The 19,770-nt window shown below is 42.2% G+C and overlaps 1 protein-coding gene across 1 annotated transcript in view; it reads left to right on the forward strand.

Annotated features, from left to right (window-relative positions):
• LOC138488707 (putative methyltransferase DDB_G0268948) overlaps nucleotides 1-19,770 on the forward strand; it is a 67,399-nt gene that overhangs the window by 14,149 nt on the left and 33,480 nt on the right. The window contains exons 3-5 of the mRNA XM_069615947.1: nucleotides 1,805-1,965; nucleotides 7,578-7,791; nucleotides 9,416-9,516. Coding sequence (XP_069472048.1) covers nucleotides 1,805-1,965; nucleotides 7,578-7,791; nucleotides 9,416-9,516 — 476 coding nt within the window. The remainder of the gene's footprint in view (nucleotides 1-1,804; nucleotides 1,966-7,577; nucleotides 7,792-9,415; nucleotides 9,517-19,770) is intronic.

Consider the following 19,770-nt stretch of genomic DNA (forward strand, 5'->3'; position numbering starts at 1 on the left):
TGGCTAGTGGCTTGGTAATGTTGTAAACTATACAGTGGCCTGGTACTGTTGTAAAATATACAGTGGACATGTCCGAAGGCCATGGGTAGTGGCTTGATAGTGTAGTAAAATATACAGTGGGCACGGCGAAAAGCCGTATCAATGGCTAGTGGCCTGGTGATTTGTAAATTATACAGTGGGCGCGGCCGCAGGCCATGTCTAGTGGCCTGGTAGTTTGTTCAAATATACTGTGTGCATGGTTGAAGTCATGACCGGCTTATCTCAGCGCGTTCCCGTTGCAAAGCCCATGAGCACATGCATATTATAAGAGAAGGGATTCACAGTGACATACAAATGGCATTATGAGTGGCCATAGCTTTATGGAGGATGTCAACGGCAGCGCGCCGAGTTAAGCCGGTCATGACTTACCAAATGCACTGAATTTGAATTGAAAAACATACACTGTAAAATTAAATGCATAGATTGCATACTGTGATGTATATACTTTATATTGAGAAGTTCTTCACCAAAATACATTGTCTGCTGAGCTGTACATACTGTGTTTTGAGAAGCATGTATTACATTTTGAATTACATAGAGTGCAGGGTTAAATTCATCCAGTGTATACCAACCTATGTAGTCAGTAGTGCATTCTAATATATCGTATAGACATTATGCCTAAAGCCATTCATAATATAACAAGGACATTGCATATCAAGTTTCGTTTTCATTAAAAAAAACGGTTACATGTGATTTCTTCGAATGAAAAAACAAATAATAACATTTTTTTTAATGAAGAAAAAACAACTAAAACCAAAATAACGAATTTCTTTTTCATTGTTTTTGGGGGGGGGGTGTTTTAGTAATACATTTCCCCCACCTCCAAAACCATTATTCACATTCCCAACCCCATTCCAAAATTCGTTTTTTCGTTTTCGTTGTTTTTCCATTCGTTAAAATTTCCTTCGTTGTTTTCTATTCGACATAATCACTGCATATCAAAAAACCACCCGCTGCCACAGTCAGTCTTACAGTTTCATAATGCTGGAATTGTAGATATTGGCATTATTCAACACACTGGCACTCATTGTATCGCCCCTGTTCAGTTAACAGGGTGAGAGTCATGAGTAGGATTGAAATGTGGCCTGTAGCTTTCTCTCAGATTTGGACAGCAGGTGCATTAATCAGTTTACCTATGTTGTACATTTAGAGTATAATGGGTGAATGTTGAAAGAGATTCTGGGAGTTATCTGAAAATTGCCATCCATTAGGCATTTAAGAATCCTACCTGGAGTGCCCTAAAGAAGGAGTTTACCGTCTTACCTCACACCCGTGCTTGCCAATGCAGGGATATGGTGCTGAACTGTGAGCTGTGCTGGATTTCATCTGCAGTATCAGTATTGCTGCCTGTGTTATCTTAGACAACTATCACTGAGGAACTACACACACAAACAGCATTGGTGGCTTTCTCTTGATATCCAGGTAGCTCCGTTTATTAAAAGGCTGCTTCCAGTATAAGGGGGACAACATCAGTCACATGTTAGGCCTATATCTGAAATGCCAACGAGAGATGTCATTGTAGACATGGCACAGATCTCCCTCTGCACAGCACTATTGGCCTCCCAGAATCAACTCTGTCAGGAAATGTCAACATTTCCAAATAAACTCGTCTGCCTCTGCAAACCAAATCATTCACTCTGTGCTAAAGAAGAGTTTGGTCACTATTAGATACATGTTTTAATTTACTGCATCACAGCCAACGTGGTGGCTTTTTCTATTTGTTGTAAATCAAATCTTTGACACACTTCTCCTTTGATTCTTCTAGAAAGAGGCGCCCTTCGCTCTGGTAGCAGACGTCGGATGTGGGTCAGGGCAGAGCACCCCGGGACTGGCACCCTACTTCCAAAAAGTGGTTGGAGTCGACGTTAGTGAAGCCCAGATCTCGGAGGCAAAGCAAAATACCTTGGATGCCAACATTTCCTACAGGTAGGCGTAGTTCTGTGATGGCACTGGCAGTACCTACTTATAGGGGCTCCGAAAGTGGAAGAACATCTTTGACGTATTGGGTCTCAACTTTATTGGCATTCGCATAGGAGAAGAAACTTGGAAAGGAGATCCGATGCTACAAATTCAGGCCCTCACTTTGAAGGCATTGATGTTCCGCGATCATCTTGTGGAAGCTACATTTTCACTGCTGTAAATCTTTCCCTTCCATGGTGTATACATCAAGAAGTCAGTGGAATGTTGCCTGCAAGAGCAGAGACCACATGCATGCGATCTAATCTCACTGCTTCTTTTGCAGCCTGCGGTAAGTCACAGAGTCTGGTGTTAGGCCCATGGGATGAGCTGAAGCAACATTAGCCGATATCAGAAATAATCTTCTTACCGCCTGAGACAAAGGTCCTCACTTGGTTTTGGTCCACTTGCATCTTCCTACTGCTCATTTCATGGCAGACCACAAAATCTTGCAAACAAGGCTGGAAGAATGGATGGGAGTATCTGGTCGGGCTCTGGACTATATGCAATCTTTCCTCTACAACCTTAACCAACATATTGAAATGCCCTCAATAGAATCTGAGACATGTGAAATTGTGTGTGACGTGCCACCATTGTCGCTCCTGTTTGCTATTTATGAGTTCCTATTTGCACAGATTCCCAAGCAACAGCGGATTCATTTTTCAGTGTATGCCGATGAGACCCGAATACACATTTGTCTGGAAGGTGACACTGAGTAGCAAACAATCATTTCTAGCTCCTAAGACCACGTCTAGCAGTAGACATAGGGCAGCTTTCTTTGTCTGAAAGGAGCTCCTCTTTTTCTAAAACAGAGATCCTCATTCTGGTTACACTGGAGCCAAGAAGCCTCTCTTTGCAACAGTAACAACCCTAGGTTCACCCTATGTCCCATCAGAAATAAGTTTTCACATGCACCTGCTGCTCCGCCCCCATAGCAGATGAACTTTGTGTTCAGGGGCCCTTACTTACAACTTCCTATCCGCCGAAGGATCCTTCCATTGCTGCAAACTAATGAGTACATGGAATTGTCCATACCCTTGGTTATGGCATGCCTAGAATATTGTAATGAGGTCTACGTCGGAGTCCTAAAACACTCATTGTGTAGATTACAAAGACTACAGAACCAGCGGGCCAGACTTTACCTCAACCTGTGACCTCATCAGAGCAGCTTTAAAAGACCTTTGTTTGCCACCGATAATGCATAGGATTTAAAATTAAACCACATAGTTTCTATGTACCCCTCACCTATGTTGTGTAGTGATTCTGTTGTTGGCTGTGCGCAACAGAGACCTTCCCCCTTTGGCCATATTGTGTAATCTGCTTGAGCATCATTTCACAAATCAGCAAACGTTGTGAGCCCTTAAACGGACTAACCACAGATAACGACCATTATATAAAAAGATGACATTGACATTTGATTTAATTGCCAAATGGTTGGTTGTATGAAGTACTGTACCTCTGAATTGTGTTTGAAAGACAGCAAAATCTATATTGTGATCTTAGAATCATAGTCACATTTACATGTCCACATTCACTTAAGTGATAATTAGGTTTACTGCAGTTTTGTCATGTTCCCTGCTTCATATACTTAAAAACATTGGTCTGCAAGTAACTCTAGCCTTGCTGCGATCTAAAGGGTCTTGCTTCTTGGCCAGCTGGCCCTCTCATGTGGAAAGTGATCTTGGACCCGCTTGAATCCGATCCAAACTTTGAGCATGGTAGACAATATGTTTTACGTTGCCTTCTCCACCGGCAGCGATGCAGAGATGCCTGATATAGTGAACACATTATGAAAATTAGGCAGCAACATGCACACATTGGTAATAACATGTAAGTATAGTTCAACTCATGCAATCAATATTCCCTGCACTGACGTGTATGAGGTTCTCATGTTAGGAATACACAGATTTAGCTCTGAACCTCTTGAAAGCACACTACAAGCCAAGTAAAAGAAAGATGCATGTCTCCAAGCCTGGGCACGCCGAATGGCCCAATTCCCCCAGTCCTAGTGTTACTAGTGCTGCACAGATTCTCTTGGAAGAAGCAAAGGAAGCAGTTGGATATTCTAGCCGGCTGCCTTCTCTTGTCCATCCCTTTCCCTGCATCTTCTTGTAGACGGGGCAGGGAGTCGAGTGTGCCCTGTGGCCATGGAGCAGACTGTGGGCCTCTTCAGGGAGATCATTCAGTGGCTGCAAGCGAGGTGCCACTGCTGAACTCATGTGTTAAGCCTTCTCCAAGGACCTCAGGCCATGCCGGTGTCTAATTGGCCACTGCGAGTTACTGCTGCATTGGAACACGTTGTCTATCGCCTTTATCTCAGTCAGTGGCATATGCTTGACATTGGGTACCATTGCTGCGCGATTGTCTGACACACACACAATGTCCTCAACCAATGCAACCTTATAATTAATTGTCGCTGCTGCCCTGGTGCCCATCCATTCCGTTAGGACTCTAGCCAGTGATTGTCACTTTTGCAATGGTAGCTCCTATCTCAGTACTTAAGCCAATGTAGTGCTTTGCCCACCATGAATCACTGATGCAATGGTGCCTCTCTGCATCGAGGACTTCAGTTAAGGCCCTGTCTGGACTTTGAAGGTCCCTGTTCACACCAGGATTTCATGGTAGCAACTATGTAAATAACACCTGTTTAGAAGCACGATATTCGTGTGTGCGGTTTTGTGTGGATTTGCTGAAAACATGGAGTGGAATGGCTCTTGCTGGCATGACTTGGAGACCCCTGCGTTCACCAATGCTTGCCTGCACTCTCCCACAGCAGGGGCTGCTGACACGTTTTAAAAATTTTTTTTTTATTGTGATTGGTTTTATTTTTAAACCTTACACAAAATTAAGACATACAGTACACATTTTACAGTGCTCCTATATACATTACATATTGTATATTCTTAAAATATCATTCAAGATCATTGTCATACTGGTCCTCCAAATATATTACTAACCAACAAAATACATTAAAAAATGTCACCACCAAGATCATATAAATCTATTACTAAAATCTTAAAATATGTGCCATCTAATTTGCTTTCCATATTCGTATAATTCATCTTAAAATCCATTATGAAATGTTAAGTTATTTCCCTCCTGTATATACCGCTCCGGTATACTGAAAAGAGGCTTTAAAAACCTAGTTAAAGCCAAAATCAAAGAGTTGCTCTCTCCATCAATGAAAGAAGCCCACACACGTTCTCCCACATCAATAAAAGTAGGGTTAATACGTTTAGACAAATGTTGTACTCTAAGCTTAGGGAAATGTGCGCAAAAAAGAACCCAAAGTTGCAACGTTTCCGGTTCATTAGCGTTGCGACATACCCTACAGTGATTCTCCTGAGCTTCCAGGCCCGTTCATGGTCCTATGCATTGTAAGGTAGCTAACTGGTCTAATTTCAAATGCATGCACAAACATCAGGACTTCCTGCCAGGAAAGAGTTTCAATTAGCTGGGTAAGTGCTCACACCTAGGAGAGTAATTTCCCATGTGTTCAGTAGTTCATCTCCAATCCCACAAATAAAGCTTTTTCTTTGTCGCAGAAGGATTAGTGGAAAGTTCCCCTACTTCAGAACCAATTTCTCTAAAAGGGATTCTAGAGATGAGGCAAACGCACCAATGAGAGCAGCACGTTCTCCAATGAAACCCTCACGAGATCCACACACATGGAATTCTCGTGGAGGGCATGCGCACTTCACGTACATGGTCAGCTTTTTTCAGAGTGCTAAGGTTTTTAAGGAAATTAAACCCAACTCGTACCTTATGACGCAATTAGGAACACATAATGCAGGTCCTACGTTTCTCTTCAATAAAGTGCCTTCCAGTGTATTTAAGGACCCCGCAGGATCTAGCGCCATAGTATCCATGCCACAGATCAAAGCAGGCACTATTTTCCCAGAATAACATTTGATAAATGGTAGACTTGAAAACTTATATAAGCACCAATAAATACGTCGAAGCTGGACTCGTAAGGGTTCGATCTTATAAGTCTCTGCTCCTGTAACACCCTTCATGAACGATTAGAGACGCTAAAGCCCAAATAGGTCAAGATTTCGATTCTATCCAGCCGAGGGTCGCATACCGTCCAACGACAGACTCTGGGGACACGTTTCCTAGTAAAAATGATAATTTTGTTATTTTGAGACATTTTTTTATTTTTTTATTCTGCGTATTTTGTCAAAGTCTCCAATTTTCTCTGTAAACCCCCTCCAGCCTCAGCTGCTCAGTGTGTGCCATGTTCCTTCCATCAGGAGTGATGAAGGAGCTGTAAACTGAGCGTCAACTGATCAGTACCTGTCCCATAACTTTACACCAATAACCTCAAAGATAAATCCTCTCCTGAAGCCCTAAAATATGACATGCATACTTCTGGTAGGTTTAGACAGCCTTGCACCCCTCCCGCGCCCTTTACCTTCAACACCCTTGGGAGTCAGTTTTCCAAATGATGAAGATCAAGCCGTTAATATACAACGAAGAAGGGGTTTTGGGGGAGGGAATGTCACGTGTCTCCCAGTGCATATTATGATATGATATGTCATTTATAACGCGCCTGTACAAAAGTGTTTCTAGGTGCGACAAGTCAAGGAAGGGAAGAATAGGGAGGACAAAGCAAGCGATCTTGCTAAGCCGTGTCTCTCTCAGATTGTGCGAGGGGGAGGGAAGAGAAGAAGTTCTGGGGCGGTGGGCAAAAAAAACGCAGTAACTGTTGCCAGGAGGTGGCTCAAGTAAGTGCAGATGTAAGTGCAGGGGGACTGTAGGTTTGCAGATGCAGTTCCTAAGTGGTTGGGAGGTTCGGAGGCAGTGAAAGGGGCTACTGGTTTTGCAGGATCCTACTGCCCGTGAGGTTCAGTGGGTGGCCAGGTAACCAGTTAGCGAAGCAGACAGAAGCATCAGCAGGGGAGCGAGAGAGAGAGAAAGCGGTAGCTAAAAGGAAGATCTTCTCACGTTTGAGAGAGGCAGGGAGGCTGTTCCAGAGGGCAGCCCGGGCCGAGAACAGATATCAACCCCCCCACTCTCTGCCTGGAGAAACGTTCAACTTACGCCTGATAGTACTTATCTACTTGTTGATTACAGGTTCAAAGACATTCTCTGGGGGTCTCTGGAGGTCGGTGAGCATCAACATTTCCTCCTTGGGGAAGAAAGGATAGCTCAGGGGCAACACATTTGTCTTGGAAGCAAGACAACGCAGCGCAACACAGGTTCGAATCCAGATCCCACATTTAGAAACCACTCGCTGGTATTAAGCGTGCTATTAAAGAACAATTATAATTATAATAAGGAAAGCACAGCTGAAGCGTTTACATCACTTGGTCAGCACATTCCTTAATCCCTGCTCTTTTCACCAAACCAGGCCCCATGTGTGAAAATATTGTTGGGGATCAAGCCTCCAATGGCCTGTAACAAGAGGAGCCCATGGCCCGTGCATCTGTAGAGATCAGCTCAATACACCTCAAAGTCCAAGTGCAAGGGATGAGAGGAGCCAGCCCTCCCCAGCAGAGGGATAGGTTATTTTTGGTGCAAGAATCTCTTCTGTCTTGACCGAGCGTGCATATTTAGCAGCTTCTCATGTTGTATTGCAGAATCTCCACGGCGGAAAAGCTCCCATTTGAAAACAGCTCTGTGGATCTGGTCACCTCGACGTCAGCCGTCCACTGGTTCAACCTGGAGAAGTTCCTCAAGGAGGCGGACCGCGTCCTCAAACCCAATGGCTGTCTTGCTCTGCACATCCTGTCAGACTACATACCCCTGTTCTATAAGGACCGATCAGAGAGCATATCGGCTGTCTTTAAGGAGGTGAGGACTGAAACAGGAGAGCACTATGTCCAACGAGGGAAATGTACATAGGTGCATGCCGAGGTTTTCTACGAGTTCATTGCGCTCATAAAAAGAGATCAACTTAAACATAGATGGTCAGAGGATGGCCTAATGTTAAATGGAAAAAAGTGACAATAATGGCTATCACCTGATAGAGGTAAAGTAAGATACAATAGTTATATGGGTTAATGCATGTGTTGCCAGTATCTGTCAGCAATATGTAGGTCAAAAAAGTTGATAGTACTGAAACAGACTACCACACTTCCTGAATACCCACTGAGTTAGATAATGGTGACATTTGTTATTAATAGCTCAATGAAGTGATATGTCTATGGCAGTGAGCAATTAAATAATTGTTAAAAGATGGCATCAGAGTTTGGCACATATTGACTTTTAAACAGCATTTCAGACATTGTTCAATCCGAAATCAAGAATCGATATGGACATTTGTTATTAATAGCTCAATGAAGTGATATGTCTATGGCAGCGAGCATTAAATAATTGTTAAAAGATGGCATCAGAGTTTGGCACATATTGACTTTTAAACAGCATTTCAGACATTGCTCAATCCGAAATCAAGAATCGATATGGGGGTCTTCTTTGAAGTCATCAAAGCCACTGGGTGATGGGTAAAGGGTGGTGTCCAGTGAATTTGATGGGAGAGCTGCCGCTACGAATAAACAAGACCCCATTGAACTGCGGAGCAGAGACACCACTGAATTTGATCCATCTGAAATCTGTAGAGTGCAAGACAAATCTTGCGACTCTTTAGGTAATAATATATCATCACGCCTGGAGTTGAATTCGTAAAACAACTGGGGCCCTCCATGCTTCTTCAGAGCTGGGGCATTGTCGTTGACATTCCTTTCAATGCTTCCTTAATCATCACCAGTCATAAATCAAAAATGGTTGTAGATCAAAGCCTTAAGAGCCAAGTCTACTCTAGGTTTTTGGGATATCATCACAGAATGCATTTGAACACTGTAAATTGGAATGGTAGGTATTTACATAGTTTGCTGGTAACACCTGGTGTCGTTGGGACTCTCAAAGATGGGAGTTGAAGACCTCAGAGTTGAGTTATCTTGATCTGGGGACATACTGGCTGCCCGTTGGGAAGTCTAAGCCAGCCGTTAACAAGGATCATTCCCTTTGCACTACAAAAGCCCACACTAATAATATGAACATTTTAAAACAGTGCCCACTCAAAAATCAATTGGTTTATTTGCAGTTAGAAATTATACTGTATTAATGTACTATTTTTTATAAGTCTAAGAAGGAGGGAAAGCTTTTTCTCACCATATCGGATTCCAGAACTTGATGTGCAGGTTACGTCTAGACCTGTCATACTGCTTAGATCTAATGCACTTTGATAACGAGTCACAGGAGGAGCTGGGAGTCCCCATGTTTTCAAAGCATCAGTGGAAATGAGATGATCCTTGCACCTCCCACATGCATGTAATCGTCAGACTGCCTTGAATGCGAAGCTGTATATCCTCAGAACTAAAGCAGGCCGCCGAGGGCATGGGAAACGCCCCTGAGGGAGTCAGGCCTATCAGAAGAGTGCAGAACAGTGACTGGCGTGCTTTCTTTTTTTTGTTTACAGGCTATGGAGTTCCTCTTTAATTATGCCCATGGATGCTTCATTCACGTCAGAGACAAATACCAGAAGTTATTCGAACTTGTACCTTACACGGAAAAAAAGAGGTGAGGGGTTTGTGCACTTTTTTACATGCATGTGTGTGTGGGTCTCTGTCTGTGCACATCTGTATAATTGTATGTTTTTCTGAAGAAGCCAAGCGGCCATTCTACACAAAGCTGCTCCTAAGCATGCACAACTACCTCTAAATCCCAGGTTAAGTTGCGCCAGCAAGGGAGTGTAACAGCAAACTCCATTTGGTTCGCCCATTAAAGATGATTTAAAGAAAAAGCTGCATCAAAATCACACTGTAAATGGCAGACAGTTTAAGAAGGGTCCTCAAGCCAGAAGACCACCTTGAAATTGTTCTGAGGAGGGGGAGTGGCCGAACAGCAAAGAAGATAGTCGTTTGACGGAGGGGCTCCGGAGAAAGAGAGTTCTATTTCTTTATTAATATTAACATTCTCTGACGTTATGAAGAAGCAGACGACCATTCTCAACGTTGTGAAGGTATCGGATGCGGCACCATGAATTACAACGTTTATTTTCTTTATATAACATAAGACCGCGCAGTTATACTACTGGAATGCGTTACCTCATGAAACCGGCTTTGCGCGTTATAAACATAAACTCCTAACATTCTGAATGAACATTCACAAACCGGTGAATTTTTGCGGTGAACATCTGCTGAATTCCACTTTCGGATACGTATGTTTGCATTAGTGCGTTCACGTGAAAGGAAACCTTAAGGCCACAAGCAGCACCGTCGAGTGGGAGACACCTGATGTATCGCATCAGCTGATCGGATCAGAAGAAGCAACTCTGCTCTTAAAGAGGTACGCGTTTCTTCTACAACAAGGCCTGCAGACTCATTTCAGAGCATTTTCTTGATACAGCAGACAGATGTATCATTGCTACTTATTATACTGATTTTTTTCAATCATTTTCTGAAGAACCTCACCTTATTTAATACTGGAAAACACCAATACTCTCCTGAAAAAATACATCTTTACTATTCAAGGATGTGGATGCAATCAATAGGCTATTACTAATATAAGCTTTATTTTACTTGCACAACGAATATAGACGTGCTGAGAATTACCAAATCATTTAAACTAGGAGAATAATTATCAAATCAAATCAAATCTCCTCAAGTCTTTTATCCTCTTCCTTGTTAATCTGCACCCTGGTTCACCTACTGCAGCATAAGACTACTGTGTATTAGACAGAGATTACCTCACTAGTCTCTTTCTACAATATTAACCTCTCCTGACCTGTACTTTTTCACGTTTGTATCCATCCTTGTTATAATATTCAAATAATGTCGTCATCAGAGAGTACATCCATCAATACTTGAATGGAAAGAATTCTACAAGAACCCAGCAGCATACGTACCTCGATCTCTTCAATAGATTGGCGCTCATCTTCTATACAAGATGAATTAAAGGATTTCAAGAATGACATTAAACTCTTCACTGGTAGGATTGATGAAGCTAAAGAAAGAATCAGTACAGTGGAAGACAGGATTGAAGGTTTGGAATGTATGCAAACCAAAATTCTACAATTAGAGGGGGAAATTACAGAATTGGAGGACATGAATTGCAGGGATAACCTCCGTTTTTATGGCATTCCTGAAAAGTCTGAAGGAGATGATCTCATCAATTTCTTTATAAATTGGATCCCCTCCATTCTTGGAATTGCATTCTCACCACCACTTGAGATCCAACACACCCATAGAATTAGATCTAGATTTGCCAGAACAGATGCTTGACCAAGACCCATCATGGCATGTTTTCTTCGATATCAACGAACAAGGCAAATCCTTCAAGCTGTCAGGAAAAAATCTCCTATTTTCTTCCAAAACTAAAAAATCTTCATCTCTTCTGACTTTTCCAGTGCTCCCCAGGCAAAAAGGAGGAGATTTCTGGACACAAGACCAGCGCTCAAGTCACTTAACATCATATATCGCCTACTTGATCCAGCAAAGATGATTATTACTATTCCTGATGGTCCTACCAAATAGTTTACAAATCCTGATAAATTACATGATCTTCTCCAAGCTCTACAAACTACCCAGATGGATGCATCACCTTATAAACCTGTAACAAATTCCTCATCGGAATCTCCTACTCCAGCAACAGCCTTTAAGACTCCCAAAATATCAACATATCAAATGTACTCCTAAACGCAGTAGGTCAACATCCTCTATCCTATTGGAGTTACCTTCCACTTCGAGCCATCTCCAATAAAAAATGCAGAACCTTCATTCACTACTTGATTACCAAACTGATTTGCACGTTCATGCTTCTTGCCATATATTTTGATTAATAGATTACTCTGTTTCCACATCTGAACTTGATAATTATCATTTCTTAATAACTATCCAGATTTTCTGATATGTCTAATCCTTATCTATACCTTGATACTCTCTATTTTCTCCATCTCTCTCGGTTATGCTTTTTCCATCTTCACACCCGGCATCCCCTATGAGATTATTATTCTTATTTTTTTTCTTTTGTTTTGGACAACTACTTCTCAACTTTGTCATTACGTAACTTAATTACCATAGTACTTCTTTCATTTATATTATCTTGCTCTCTTTCTTATTATGTTGTCTTCCCCTCCTTATGTTCTTTCCTATAAGTTCCATACTCATTTTCGGTTTCGATTGCATATATTCCAATGTCCAATTAATCTATCTAATAATGTAATTAAGCAATGTTTTCTATGAATGTATTTTATTTTTACTGGTTCCTTCAGGAAACCTCATATTATTGACTCCCTATGTCTATTAAGATTAGTACATGGAATGCTAAGGGGTTAGGACATCCTATTAAATGCAGCAAGATTATCTATTTGCTTTCTAAACAAAAATCGGATATTATTTGCTTGCAAGAAACCCACTTAAGTTCTGATGAAGAAAATCTTAAGATCAAAACCTACTGGTCTAGCCATACATTATTAGCTAATGCTGTTGATAAAAAAGCTGGAGTGTCTATATTAGTCCACAAACGTCTGAATTTCACCATAATCAATGAAGAAAAGGATCCAGAAGGCAGATGGATTATAATTGAGAGTATTATTAATAATCTTCCTGCAACCATTATCAATGTTTATGGCCCGAATGCACCTAATCCCTCCTTTTGGTCATTATTACTCACTTAACTTTCGTTAAAGTCTTTTGATAACCTTATTTTCAGTGGGGATATGAATCAGATTGTTGATTTTGCTCTAGACCAGAAATCAAATTCAAACTTTGTAAACTCCAAATCTCGTAAGAGCTTCCTAAATTTAATACAAATCTCAATCTATTAGATACATGGCGTTTCTGCCATACTCAAATGACAGACTTTTCTTTCTACTCCCCGCCTCATCAATCCTTTCCGAGACTTGATTATATTTTTGTTAATGCATCATTAGCTCCCTCTATCTTAAACTCAGAAATGGTTCCCATAACTTTAGCCGATCATGCTATTGTCCCTACAGTACTTGAATGGTCCCCCTCTAACAAATTCTCACTGAGATGGAAATGTAATTCATTCCTTCTAAAAGATCAAACCTTCATTGAAAAAACCAACTTATTCATTGAAGAATTCTTTTTTAATTAACTTCCTCAAAATAAGTCTGTACACAACAATTGGGATGCCTTCAAAGCCTCCTTACAAGGCTTTATCATACAATTTGTAGCCACTAAAAAAAGGCAGGCCGAACATGCTCACAAATCTTCTTTAGCTTTAATAAAAAGACCTTAAAAAATCATATTATGCTAATCCAGACCCAAGTATACTAAAAATCCTTACTAAGGAACGCACAGAATTCATTAAAACATGTACAGATAAGGCTGCCAACTCTATCCTCAGATCAAAAACAAAAATATATAACTCTAATAAAGCTAGCAAAATGTTAGCTTCATATCTCAAGAAAAAGAGAGAGAAATCGATTACTCAGATAACATCTCCCGAAGCTACTAGATTATCTAACCCAAAAGATATTAGCAATGCTTTCACTCACTTTTACTCCAATCTATACTCAGATGATTCTTCCATTAACTCCGAAAATATCAATTTGTTTTTCCAAATTTTGAAGAACATTGATACAAATGATTCAGTTGATACTTATTCTCTTAATTCTCCCATTACTATTTTTGAAATTAAACAAGCCATATACGATCTTAAACCTAATAAAGCCCCAGGCCCAGGTGGTTTTCCTGTAGATTTTTACAAAACATGTATTGATTATATTGCTCCTAAACTCTTAGAATTATATTCCCACTTTATTAGTATAGGACAAAGTCTTGGATCTTTTAGTGAAGCCCTCCTCATTCTTTTTCCCAAACCTGATGAAGACCCCTCGAATGTCAAAAATGATCGCCCCATTTCGCTTATTAATTCGGATTGTATGCCAAAATGCTCGCTAAACGCTTAGAATCTTTTCTTCCAAATCGTATTCATCGCAATCAATCTGCATTCATTAAAGAATAGAATGCATCCTCTAATTCGAGATTATTACTTGACATTCTAGCTCATTCTGAAAATTCAACTATACCTTTGGCCCTTGTAGGTGCCTTTCCCCGGCTTACTACGTGTGAGAAAAAATAAAATAACCACCCCTGTCGGGGACGGAGGCACTGAGACCCGGCTGCAAGAGTTCAAAGGATGGTTTATTTCTCCAGCTAGGAAATAACCCAAGAAACCCCTACCAAACATTTACATCATACTCGTATATATATCAATTAAAGTAACTCTAACAAAAAGTGCTAAATGGACCCGATTGGCCAGGCGGTGTGCTGCTGTAGGTGTGGGTGGCATCTCTTCCTTCTGGTTGGCTGAGTGGCTGACGAGATGACGGACGTCAAATATCTTATGCTCCACGCAGGTCAGGGTCCGGTCACTGTGGTCACTACCTAAGCTAATATGTTGCATTCGAAAAACACTAAATAACAAATTATCTAAAACATTTTATGCTACTTTTCATATTTCTACACAAGTTACACATAATAATTATTGTCAGAACAATTGGGTCATTCGTGGCTTTAATTAGAGGCCTTGACCTTTATTGTGCATGTAAAAAGAATCAAGCTGTGTTTCACATATCTCCTAAACTTCAAACCTATTAGTATGAGAAAAAACATATATTGTAGTAAAATGCTTAAGGTTAGTAGTGGGTGTGTTGGGTGAGTTTCACAGCACAGGCGAGGGTCTGGCACTTGAAAGAAATACTTACAGGGAGCGCAGGGTCAAGATGGCAATAAATTGTTCCAAATGGGGTGGGTGGCTTGCACGTCTATGGGGGCGAACAAGCAGAAAGTGCTTAGCTCATCCTGGTTCACATGCTGGTTCTCATGCTAGCAGTGATCTCAGAGGAAGAAAACTGTATCATATTGGTTGTTGCAACTTTCTCCGGCTTCTGCGTGAGAATGGGAGCGCAGAGCTTTCCTTCGCAGGGGGAGTGCAAGGGTGGGGGCCAGCCAGCTGCCTGCGCGCCTTGTGTGTGTGTGTGTGTCTGTCCTTGGCTGCTGCGGTGGAAGGGGAGCTGAGCATTGCTGTACTATCACAGTGAGGCCTGTTTACCCAAGATGGAGTCGAAAGGGGGCACAAAAGATGGATGCCCCGTGTCCTACTCAGTAGTCCCTTCTATGTAGCGGTCAACCGTGGTTAACTTTATATAAGGGCAAGGGGCAATCCCACTACCGGAGGCATGTGGTCCAAGCCTTGTACTGAGGAGTGTACGGCGCGAGGGGGCCTGGGGACCCCTCACTCCCATACATTCCCCCCTTTCGTTACATCTAAAGTAACAAACTACTTATCTCGTTCTTTATGTTCTCCCTTCGGTAGCGTTCAGCCTCAGCCACAGCCTCATCCCAAGCGGGTGTACCCTTTATTGGCATCCATGCTTTGCACACACTTCTTAAGCTGTTACCTCTTCTTGCGTATTCTTCTGGGGTGACCATTAAGTATATCCCACCATCCCCATCTAAATCTCTCCAAACCTTGTTATACCACAGCAAGTTCTTTGGTTCTTTAATGGTAGTGTGATGTAGACTATCGACCACGTCCCCATACTGCCTATAGATGGAAGTCATTCTATACTGCGTGTGGTGTATTCTCCAGTTTGTACTTGGGCATCTATCATGGTAGCCACCGTTGTTTGTCGGCCCACTGTTACCATCATCATCGCTGAATTAGGCATATTATTTTCACAGAATCTTAGTCCCAGTTGGCACACACAGAATATTAGGAAAAGAAAGACAATAATGGGAATGAGTATCTTCGCTGCTATGTTCACCCATGATGGTGTCCAGCTGAACAGATTGTCGAACCACGTGTTGTTGTCTGCTCCACCTTCTGCTCTCATTCTTTCTCCTAAATTATGTACTGCTGTTATCACGTGTGACAGTGTCCCGTTATCAGCATCTGAAGTTGGTACGAACGTGCAACATGCCCCCCCAATTTTTTGCAAACACCGCGTCCATCGCCGTAATAAGATCTAAGACGTATCTGTTTTGCATCGTCATCAGGCGCAGTGCACAGAGCTCTATTTTTATGATGTTGAATCCTTCTTCAGTGTCGTTAGCCAGCTGGATGAGCTCCCAGCGTGTTATCTTCAGCCATTTCGCGTTTGTCCTTGCTTGAACGCCTGGCGCTAGAAATGATGCAAAAAATGTCTCTGCAGATGAGAAAAGCTTGTACTGCTGTGGGATTTCAGCAAGGAGTTCTGACGATTTGGACGAAATATAATTGGATCTTTTGCTGCGTGACAACTTGGTTCTCAATGTTTCTTCTGACAATAGTTCGTATGCTGGGGGCTCCGTGATTGTCTCATCGGGCGCTGTCAATGGTTCAGCCGATTGCCCTGCTGCCGATATGTCAGCTGATTGGCCTGCTGTCGAACTGTCAGCCGAAGGCCTTGCTGTAAACTGAACGTGGCTCTCTGGTATCACCATTAGTGCTGAGTGAAGTGTGGCTAGGGCACAAGTGCCCCTCCAGGATGCTGGGAGATGCAGGTAAGCTTGTTTGCCACAGATCCAGTATATGTCCATTAATGCAGCAGTGCCTTTCTTCATATCTGGTCTTATTACACTGCTGTTCGGTTCCCATATTCACCTTCCCTTCTCCATGGAAGCAAAGTTCGTGCGGTATTTCCCTTTGAATCTTTATGGGTCTCTCCAGGGGTGTGACCCATGTCAGCTTGGTGATATGCTGTGACCAGATGGGGATGCACGTTTCTTTTGCCCACTCGTATGTTTTGTCTGGCAGCCCTCGAAGCCCCTCAGCTTTCATCATGCCACTTGTCGTCTGCATAACTTGTCCCTTTTATGATGAAAAATGGCTCTTGGAGGCAGATTACTCCTTGTCGTCTGCTGGTGCATGTTTGTTCGTTTTCCAATTTTTCCATGGCGACTGTGTGTGCCTGAAATGTCTTTTTTATTCTACAAAGCATCAGATGAATCAAACATTGGGCCTCAGACAAGGGTACTTTCTGTGGAACTAACATATTTGGGGTTCCAGTTGCATGAGGAATAAGTGAGCACATGTAGCAACTTTCATTACTTGCTTGCTTTGCTGCGGCGCTCATGTCTGAATACCATTTATTTGATTGGTCAGGGTGTCGGGGGTCCTCTATTTCATCTAACCCCAGATTGTGATAAATATCATATCTGTTTTTTCCCGCCCCCCTTTTTCTATTCCTTCTTTTGTTTTTTAATTGGGTACCAACTCGTTGAAATTGCAGCGGGAATATTCTGAACCATGCATCATCAATGTTGTTCATGGTGACATGTGTGTATTCAGTAGTGGTTTCTGGTGCGGTGTGTGTGTGTGTATGCTTGTATTTCTGGAGTTAGTCAACCAATAGTAATCGTCATTTACATTCCATCCAAGCTTTATTTCCTTATCCATAGTATTACTCAACAATGGAATAGCAGTTTTGTTCATGTGTAATTGTACATAGGGTGGTGTTGCATTTATGCTATTTGATTCAACATTATAAGTGTCCTTCAAAATGGTTGTTACTCCAGTCCATATTAGTTTAGACCCTGGTTTTGTCATATCAGCCCCGTTTCCCCCTTTGTTCATTTCATTTGCCACAAATAAAACAACATTATACCAAATAAAATAAAACATCATTATTGCAAATAGTATGGCAGCATATTTTATAACGCATTCCACATTACTTAATCTACTGGCCCTAGTGGCATCCCTATTTCTATCTAACATTTCAGCCTGCTCAGCCGTTTCATCGCATTGGCTCATGTTGAACCTATGTGGGCGAGACAAATTCGTTAAGTCATCATGAAAAGAAACATATTTGCATTTGTTCATTCTTTTTCATCTTTTTGCTCAATTAGGCATTTAACAATTTCTTTCCATTTATCATAAAAACAATGAAGAAAAATAGAAAAAATAACACGATTCATATGAGATTTAAAAGGAGAAAAGAAAAAAGAGAGAGAGAGAGAAAGACAGAATATATAAAAAAAACATTTTGCTTTTTCACTATTCTTTCCCTGTCTTAGTTGCAGTTTTCATCGTTTCAGACTGTGTTAGCGATGCCATCCACACAGTCTGTTTCATTTTGGGGAAGTGCGACACTGTGCGCCCTTCTCACGTCCGATAGGGGCACCCAGTATTTCAGTCCCTTCACTTTAACTGCAGTTGGGGTGCTGTACACCACTGTGTATGGACCATGAAATCTTGGTGAATTCCACCTTCTTACAAAACTTCTAACATAGTTCCCCTGGCATTAAAGGCCCCTCCGGGCTATCTGCTGCCGACATGGAGGTGTCTGTTGCTACATCTTCAGTAAACGGCAGAGCAATTTGTTTTGCTATGCTGTGTACTGCGTGCGTTAGTTGTGCTAGGTATTCCTTAAACTCTTCCCCCAGCACTGTGGCAGCCCTGTGTGCATCAGACGCCCTCCTAACAGGAGAGAGCGGCATGTGCATTCTTCTCCCCGTCACGATTTCGTGCTGGCTTAAATGGTGATCCTTGCATGGTTGATTTCTGAATTGGAACAGTGCTAGGGGCAGACAATATACCCAATTTTTTTTCAACATGCTGCATAATTTCGATAAATTGCTTTTGAGCAGCCCGTTGATCCTCTCCACAACTCCATTGGCCATTGGATGATAAATCGAACATAGTTTATGTTTCAACCCCAGAAGGGAGATTACTTCTTTGAAGAGATCATTCACAAAGTGCGTGCCGTTGTCTGAACGGATCACCTCACATATTGCTCACCGCGAGAATACTTCTTGCACAAGGAACTTGGCAGCACATTTTGCATCAGGATGGGGACAGGGGCCCGCTTCCACCCACCGTGAAAAAGGGCATACCCCCACAATGAAGTATCTCGCTCCATTACATCTTTCTCCCATATCGGCGTAGTCGATATGTAGTTCTGTGAATGGACCTGTAGGGCGTGGCAAAGTGCCACGCAGAGTTCGTAATGTCATTCCTGAATTGTAAGTTTGGCATGTAGTACATTCAATCACAAATTTTAGACAAGTATTCGTGCAGATTGGGAACAAACCAATCCTCCTGAATGTCTGAGGCGATGTGTTGTTTTGCAACGTGAGCTGGGAAATGCAGTTGTTGGAACGCTACTTCTAATAATTCTACAGGCATCACTACCTTGCCTGTTGTTTCTTGTCTCCAAATGAGGTCTGTGGCTGATTGTTTACATCCTCGTTTGCCCCACAACTCCTGCGTCTCCAAATTTCTTCCCGAGAGCTGAAACCGCCCTTCTGTGAGACATGATTTTTCTGCTCCAGAGTCTACCATAAAGATAAACTGCTTGTTTCCTATCTCTGCCGCCACTAGTGGTTCCTCATTTGCCCTTTGTGTGGTGGATAGGACTGGACACGCAAGTGCTCCCTGTGGGCTGTCCTAGTATTGGTATCTTTGCTGACCTGGCACTGAAAAAATGTTGTCACCTACGACCATTACGCCACGGAATGGTGCAGGGGCACCGTTTGCGGCCACTGCAAAAGGGTTATTATTTATGTTCCCTACTGAGTTTTGTCTTGCCATGGGCTGTAGTGCGTTTTGCTGTTGTGGCTGCTGCTGCTGTTGCTGCTGTTGTAGGGCTGGCTGTCTTTGTTGCATTTGGGGGTCATAGCAGTACTGATCTTGTTGTCCCCCTGTCTCCATTGGAGCTCCACAAGGGCTACCTGGGTGTGGGCAGCCCAACCCCTGTCCATTGTTCATGGGCTGCTGCTGTTGCTGCTGAAAATACCCTGATGGTCGCATTCTACATTCTCGTGAATAATGTCCCCATCTTCCACAATTCCAACATGACCCCTGTTGTCCTCCTCTTGGTCC

The sequence above is a fragment of the Ambystoma mexicanum genome, chromosome 9, assembly GCF_040938575.1.
Source record: "Ambystoma mexicanum isolate Mex_15411 chromosome 9, UKY_AmexF1_1, whole genome shotgun sequence".
Classification (NCBI taxonomy): Eukaryota; Metazoa; Chordata; class Amphibia; order Caudata; family Ambystomatidae; genus Ambystoma; species Ambystoma mexicanum.